The sequence below is a fragment of the Bos taurus genome, chromosome 20 (assembly GCF_002263795.3).
Source record: "Bos taurus isolate L1 Dominette 01449 registration number 42190680 breed Hereford chromosome 20, ARS-UCD2.0, whole genome shotgun sequence".
NCBI classification, from domain to species: domain Eukaryota; kingdom Metazoa; phylum Chordata; class Mammalia; order Artiodactyla; family Bovidae; genus Bos; species Bos taurus.
The window spans coordinates 47,917,040-47,925,425 of NC_037347.1; the positions used below are offsets into that span (position 1 = coordinate 47,917,040).

General features: G+C 36.6%; 1 protein-coding gene across 1 annotated transcript; it reads left to right on the plus strand.

Moving 5' to 3' along the window:
- The first annotated feature begins 6,403 nt into the window (after nt 1-6,403).
- Nucleotides 6,404-6,988, plus strand: LOC112443020 (ZAR1-like protein). Its single transcript, XM_059878820.1, has one exon. It carries the CDS (start codon nt 6,404-6,406, stop codon nt 6,986-6,988), a length of 585 nt encoding a protein of 194 aa, XP_059734803.1.
- The last annotated feature ends 1,398 nt before the right edge of the window (nt 6,989-8,386 follow it).

The window sequence follows — 8,386 nt, forward strand, 5'->3', positions numbered from 1 at the left end:
ACTAAATCACCATAAAAATTTCTTAATGCTATATATCTGGCATTCACATATTTTATAGCATCTTACATTCCACACTTACTGTCTGCAATTTTTAAAAAGTTTCTGTGGTATGATTCCTAAGCAAAATGGAAATAAAATAAATATTTTTGGTTAGTATTAATTTGCTTTACAGATTTCCAGTTAAAGTGCTTATTGATAGCTTCATGATTATCATAAATACATATAAATATTTATTTTATTTTATTACCATGGATGGAACAGAAGCATTTGTCGATTCATTAGTCAGTCACACGATTACTAGATAAAGTAAAAAGAATAAATACCAAAAAAACATTTTGTGAATTCAGAAAAAGTGTTAAAACATTGTTTAATCAGCACATTTGTTTAGCACAATGTTATTTCTACTAGTGTGTTTTACAAGTGATCTTAGATTCACTATGAATTTGAGGACAATGGCCTCATTTAGATTATTTTATCACTACAAAGATTTGGTAATTGAGAGTGTGCATTCCTGATGTTAAGAACCAGAATAGGATGTATACGAAGTATGTTAATTGTGCATTTTATCTTACAGAACTCCCCACAGTTATTATTTCATTTTAAGAATAATTAAAATTCAATAGAAGAGAGAGAGTGGAAGAGTCATTCAAGCACATGCTAATTAAAAGGACTTATCAGTGGATTCCATCATGTTAATAATCATACTGAAAATATATTGAGTCGGGTTTATACACCCACTTATGAAGACATGTAGTTCACACCAGTACTGAAGAAAGGTAGTATCATAAACAGAGCTGAAATGCAACTGATTATTTTTACTTTACTTGTTTATTATTCTTATGATTAGATTTCTTTCAAGTTCAATTGAGAAAGATTACTTTTCTTCTCAACATTTTTGGAAAATCGCCTTATCATTTTATTAAATAGATAATGCTCTCTACAATACAAATAGATAATGTTCTCTTCAATACAAATTAAAATTAAATGATTTGAAAACTGATATATATTGTAGATAATTTTTTTAATGAAATATATGACAAATTTTTCCTCTTTATTGTCCCCATAACAAGATTTTCATGTTCTTAAAATTAATTATATTAGAGTATAAACATCTTGTGAACATTAGAAATGTCCTACATTTTTGTTTATCAACTGTTTTCATCATCAAATTTGTCAGAATAAAATTCAATGCATAAATTAATATAAAGCATCTTTTTATGGACCCAAGTGACTGATAAGTTTAACGTCTGAACTGACTAGTGCATATCACAAATTATACTTTTTGAAATATTGGGTTGAGTTGTATCTACTTGCTTCATCAGCCCACATCACTGAGCAGTAAGCCCAAATTCAAAGAACTGAAAAATCATGCTACGTCTATAAATATTTCATCACTATGTGAAACATATTTGTGAGATTTCTTTCTTTCTCTCTTTTTCTTTCTCTCTCTCTTTCTTTCTTTTTTAGCTGCACCCCCTGGTTTGTAGGCTATTAGTTTCCTGGACTGAACCTGGACTCAGTCAAATGAAAGCACAAAGTCCCAACCACTGGAACACCAGGGAACTTCCTCAATTTGGAATTTCAAAATAGATTTTTTTTTCTCATTTTGTTCCTTTGAATGAAAGAAACATAAATCCAACCCTTTTTTCAAACATAACTTTACCTCAAGAATCAGACAAGTGTCACTAAAAATAGAATTTACTTAATCCGATAAAAATGTCCATACTTACTCCTTGGCTTATAAAATCATGGTATTCTTGAAAAAGTTTCTGCTTTTTTTCCAGAATTCATTAAATTACACCTAGCTTCCTAAATAATTTCTACTACACAACATGCAACATCTTTGTTTTATGAGAGCATTATAGAATGTAACATTTCTACTCTTGAACTTGAATTGGTACATTTCATATCTATTCATATTCCACTGGCTGAAATTTGCCCACGTGGCCATGCCTAACTCTCAAACACAATTTTTCATTGTGGTCACAAGTAGAGGGAAACACAAAATCCTGGTATAGCTACCAATCTCTACCTCAAATCTTATGTGCATAAATTAGAAAATAAGATCACAAATTAATTAAATCCATGTTTTTATAAAGAACAATAGAATAAACCAAAATAAAGAAAAATTATCTAAATGAAAGCAGAAATCAGTGGAATATCAACTTAAGAAGAATGAGGTTCTCAACAGCATCCATAATCTGAAAACTTGTAAATGATTAGATAAAAACACAAAACTCTGGCAATATTAATCAGAAGAAAAGATGGATAAGTAAACTATCTTAGACATAATAATTATTTGCAATAAAAATATTTTAAACTTTAAATTAAAATATAATTCCTATAAATAGTTACATTTATTCAAAGAATCAATTTATTAGCAAAAGTTACCGACAAAATCTGAGTTCACAAGTGAATTGTAATAAATGCTTAAGCTGTAGAAATGATTAACTAAGACTAATATGCATTTTACTGAAAAAAACAGATGACAATACTTTAAAGTGAATACAAATTTAATTTAGGAGTGTAGATTCAAATGTTTTAAATCTAAATTGAGAGTACTAACATAGTTGAAAAATCATCACACCTTTCTTTTCAAACTGTTCACAATTTAGTAGCTGAGACCATTTTTCCCTAGAGATTTTCCTTTCCCTTTTCTAAGTACAGTTGTTGGAATCAGTGTTTTTCTGTGATAGTTAATGTTTTAAGTGCTTCCAATAATGAGAGGGATTTGGATTATTTTGGTTTTAGATATCCATATTGCTGACCTGGCCATTGTTCTTAATAAAGGTGTGTGTGCTCAGGTTGCTGCTCCATTTCTTAAAATACAGACTGCATAAATATTGCCTCTGTAAAACTTCAGAATTCAAGATTCCTGATTGTTTTTCAATATAATATTTAATATTTCCCTGGATATATTTATGATAAACTTTTTTTTAATTCAAAATAGGACCAGGGAAGAAAAAATTGGGTTTCATCATTTGTCAAAAATTTCCACTCACAGACAATAGTAAAGAAGTAAGAAAAAAAATCTTAGCTTAGTTTCCTAGCACTGTCACTGTTGAGCCCTTACCAGAGTTTGGTACTTCAGCTCTGTGACTCTTTACTGTTGAATAATTTCTTATCTTCAATAAGAGAGCTGAAAACCAAATGACTAATATCTGCTTGCTTAGCATCCTCCTCCATTTATTAAACTTTGAGGCTAGTTTATGCATATGCCTTAGCAAAGTTTCTTAAAGCTGAGAAATATTAAGAAGAAACTGTCTGTGTTTAGTTGGATCTCCAACTGTGCCAGTCTGAGACCCTGCAGGAAATAAAATTCTCCCAAGGACCATTTGGAGAGATATGAAAGAAGGGTAAGGAATATAGTGATGGATGCTGAAGCATCCATGAAATAGTAATGATAGGAAGTCAGAATCACTACAGATCTGAAGAAAAAAGAAGAGGGGATGAAATTACACAAGCCCAACAATTTCTGGAAACTCAAAAGAAAGGTTTTCTAGGGGTAGGACAGCAGTAAAACTCTTCCACCCCGACAGAGGCAGGGTCATGATCGAACTCAGGTCTCCCACATTGCGAGTAGATTCTTTACCAGCTGTGCCACAAGGGAAACCCAAGAATACTGGAGTGGGTAGCCTATCCCTTCTCCAGTGGATCTGCCAGACCCAGGAATCAAGCTGGGGTTGCCTGCACTGCAGGTGGACACTTTACCAACTGAGCTATCAGGGAAGCCTAGGTACTTACACTTGTTCAGGTATTTACACTTGTTCTTGATTTCCCCTGGAAAATAATGACCCCTTCTGATCATACAGCTCTCAGCTCAATTATCATTTCTTCATAGATGCCCAAGCTAAAAAAAAAAATCTTATATTTCATGATCCCTCATTTATTTGCTCCATATTGAAACAAGTATTGAAATTTTTATCACGGAATTAGTTTATTTTTGCTCTTACTGCTGTTGTTTCATTTAGAATATAATTTTAATGAGATAATTTTTTGACATACATGAAGTTCTCTCTTTGGACTTGTATAAGAGAAGCAAACAGAAGATACACAGACAAATAGTATGTTTCACACATGGCGATTATCAAGAACAAAGATGGGGCTGTTGCTGAGTTGAAATGGGACTAATGGTTTTCATATACAGGTAAGTTGAGTTAGGTGATATTAGGTGAAAGAAAGGAAAGAAGTATGATCAGTAGGTACACGCAGGTGGAAATGAATAGACAAAATGTAAGAGTTTCTTTATTTCTTTGAAGGGGAACATATTTTAAAGGAATAGAAAAGAGACCAATATATTTGAGGAGGCCAACAAATAAGGAGAGTGTTTACAAAAACAAATGGAGAATTAACAGGCCAAAAACAATTAGAGCATTCTAGGTCATTATAAGAATGTTAGTTTTTACATTCTGTTAGATTTTAAGCCATTCACCAATCTTAATCTTAACTGATCCTGATATTTTTATAGCTGTTTGTCTCTGGGCTAAGAATGATGTAAGAGTGGCAAGTATTGACTAGGAAGAACATATAGGAAGCTATTGCAATAATTCTGGTGATAAAAATCTGTCACAAATTCCAGCTGAGTTATTTCAAATCCTAAAAGATGATGCTGTTAAAGTCCTGCACTCAATATGCCAGCAAATTTGGAAACTCGACAGTGGCCACAAAACTGGAAAAGGTCAGCTTTCATTCCAATCCCAAAGAAAGGCAATGTCAAAGAGTGTTCCAACTACTGCACAGTTGCACTAATCTCAGACACTAGCAAAGTAATGCTCAAAATTCTCCAAGCTAGGCTTCAACAGTATGTGAACTGAGAACTTCAAATGTTCAAGCTGGATTTAGAAAAGGCAGAGGAACCAGAGACCAAATTGCCAACTTCAGTTGGATCATAGAAAAAGCAAGAGAATTCCAGAAAAACATCTACTTTTGCTTTATTGACAATGCTATAGCATTTGACTGTGTGAAGTGAAAGTGAGAGTTGCTCATTTGTGTCTGACTCTTTGCAACTCCATGGACTATCCAGTCCATAGAATTCTCCAGGCCAGAATACTGGAGTCAGTAGCCTTTCCCTTCTCCAGGGGATCTTTGCAACCCAGGGATCGAACCCAGGTCTCCCACATTGCCGGTGGATTGTTTACCAACTGAGCCACAAGGAAAGCTCTTGTGTGTGGATCACACATACAAATTTGACTGTACAGATCACAACAAACTGAAAAATTCTTAAAGAGATGGGAATATCAGATCACCCTACCTCCCTCTGGGGAAATCTGTATGCAGGTCAAGAAGCAATAGTCAGAACCGGAATGGAACAATGAACTGGTTCCAAATTGGGAAAGGAGGACGTCAAGGCTGTACATGGTCAACTTGCTTATTTAACTCATATGCAGAGAACAACATGCAAAATGCCAGACTGGATAGTGCATAAGCTGCAATCAAGATTGCAGGGAGAGATATCAATAACCTCAGATATGCAGATGACGCCACCCATATGGCAGAAAAGGAAGGGGTACTAAAAATCTCTTGATGAAAGTGAAAGAGGAAAATGAAAAAGCTGGCTTAAAACTCAACATTGAAAAAAACTAAAATTGTGGCATCTGGTCCCATCACTTCATGGCAAATAGATGGGGAAACAATGGCAACAGTGACAGATTTTATTTTCTTGGGCTCTAAAATCACTGCAGATGGAGACTGCAGCCATGAAATTAAAAGACGCTTGCACCTTGGAAGAAAAGCTTTTATAAGCATAGACGACATATTAAAAACCAGAGACGTAATTTTGCCAGCAATGTTGTACATAGTCATAGCTATGGTTTTCCCAGTAGTCATGTATGGATGTGACAGTTGAACCATAAAGAAAGTTGAACGCTGAAGAATTGATGCTTTTGAACTATGCTGTTGGAGAAGACTCTTGAGGGTCCCTTGGACAGCAAGGAGATCAAACTAGTCAATCTTAAAGGAAATCAGTCCTGAATATTCATTAGAAGGACTGATGTTGAAGCTGAAGTTCCAATAATTTGGCCACCTGATGGGAAGAACTGACTCATAAGAAAAAACCTTGATGCTGCAAAAGATTGAAGGCAGAAGAGGGTGGCAGAGGATGAGATGGTTGAATCGTGCCACTGACTCGATGGACATGAATTTGAGCACACTCTGGCAGTTGGTGATAGACAGGGAAGCTGCTGTGTTGTAGTCCATGCAGTCACAAGGAGTTGGATACAATTGAGCAACTAAAATGAACTGACTAGCATTGTAGTAACAGTGAAGGTGGATAGGAGTGCTGACATCCTGAATAAAAACAATTGCACAGCCTCCTTAAAGATTACAAATGAATGAGACAAACAGAACAGTGAAAATTGAAATATTGCTTTTCCCCCCACTCTAGAAATTTGAGAACCACAGAAAAATGGAAATCTACTCCATTTCTCCAAATGGAGAAATTGGAGACAAGTCCGTGCAGTGCTCTCTGGGGCCTCGCACCCTGGACAGCCTCTCCCCCTGGGCCAGCGCAGGCCACAGGGCACCCGCATCTGCATGGGGCGTCTCTTCGTCGGTGCCCGGCCACTGGGGTGAGGTGCGACTGCGGGAGGAGCTCTCGGATCCTCCCGAGGCTGGCCAGCCGCCCCCGCCACTACCACCACCATCACCACCACCAAGGTCGGAAGAGGATCCCCCCGAGGAACTTCAGCCACGTGAGGAGCTGGTGGAGGAAGACTCCTCGAGTCCTCGGGAGAGGAAGAGCAAGCCGGCCCCGGTAGACTCCAGCCAGCCGCTTGGGAGGCCCAACTTCCAGTTTTTAGAACCCAAATATGGCTATTTTCACTGTAAAGATTGTAAGACCAGATGGGAGAGTGCTTATGTGTGGTGCATCTCTGGAACTAATAAGGTTTATTTCAAACAACTCTGTTGCAAATGCCAAAAGAGTTTTAACCCTTATCGAGTGGAAGCAATCCAGAAATGGAGAACCATTCCATTTATTAAAGTGGGGTAGACAGCCAATGAGCTTGCTTGCGCATGGAAGAAAGACCAAAGGTTTGGTTTTTGAAGGGCCTTTAGATATTATAATTCAGTAGTAGTGTAAGTGGTCTTGAATTTAGGGTTTATTTCTTGAGTTTATGTAGTAAGTATAAGAGTAGACTTCAAACTGGGTTCATTAGCATGGACATGACATTCAAAGTAATAAAACTGCATGAGATCATTAAGGAGTATGTGAACCCTTTTGCACCACTCAAAGAATTAGACATTACAGAGATGATAAAGATTCTTGCATATTAGAATTTGGAATAGTGAAGTTGTTAGGAATAAAATCTAGGGTACGATCCTGTGAATGAGTGGATGACATGAATTAAACATGAGATGAAGACAATATTGCAAGAAAAAATAGCAAGGAACTGAGAGAACAGTTCTTCAGAATCACTGTCTCTATGGATATTAAGTGAAGTGAAGTCGCTCAGTCGTGTCCCACTCTTTGCGATGCCGTGAACTGTAGCCTATGAGGTTCCCCCATACATGAAATTTTCCAGGCAAGAGTACTGGAGTGGGTTGACATTTCCTTCTCCAGGGGATCTTCCCAACCCAGGGATCAAACCTGGGTCTCCTGCATTGCGAGCAGACGCTTTTACCGTCTGAGCCATCAGGGAAGCCCTTTTAAGGAACAGTGGGAGCTAATTCTGTAATCTATAGCTAAGAGTAATGAAAAGATAATATTGCAAAACAAGTTTATCTTCTTTCTAATGTGGCTTATCTTATCTTCTTTCTAATGTTTCTAATGTTCAATAGCCCATATATGTGCCTTGGTCTTGTTATCAGGGAGATCATTGGTCAATATGCCTTGTTCCTTTACTGATGAAAATTATCATGTAATTTTATGCTTTTATACATCATAAAATATGAAAATGGATGTAAATGGAATAAGTATTTACAGATACTTTTTACAAAATATATAAACCCTTGATATGTTTTCTTAGTGAAAAGAAAGTGAAAGTTGCTCAGTTGTGTCTGACTCTTTGCCACCCCATGGACTATACAGCCCATGGAATTCTCCAGGCCAGAATACTGGAGTGAGTAACCTTTCCCTTCTCCATGGGATCTCCCACCCAGGGGTCAAACCCAGGTCTCCCACATTGCAGGCTAATTCTTTATCAGCTGAGCCACAAGGGAAGCCCAGAATACTGGAATGGGTAGCCTATCCCTTCTTCAGCAGATCTTCCTTACCCAGGAATTGAACCAGGGTCTTCTGCATTGCAGGTGGATTCTTTACCAACTGAACTACCAGGGAAGCCTTTAGTATCAATATTAAATGAATAACATGAAATAATATCATATTTTTCTCAAATTTGACTCACCCCTAACCAAAAAGAAATCTCAATCACCAAAAATATCACAGATA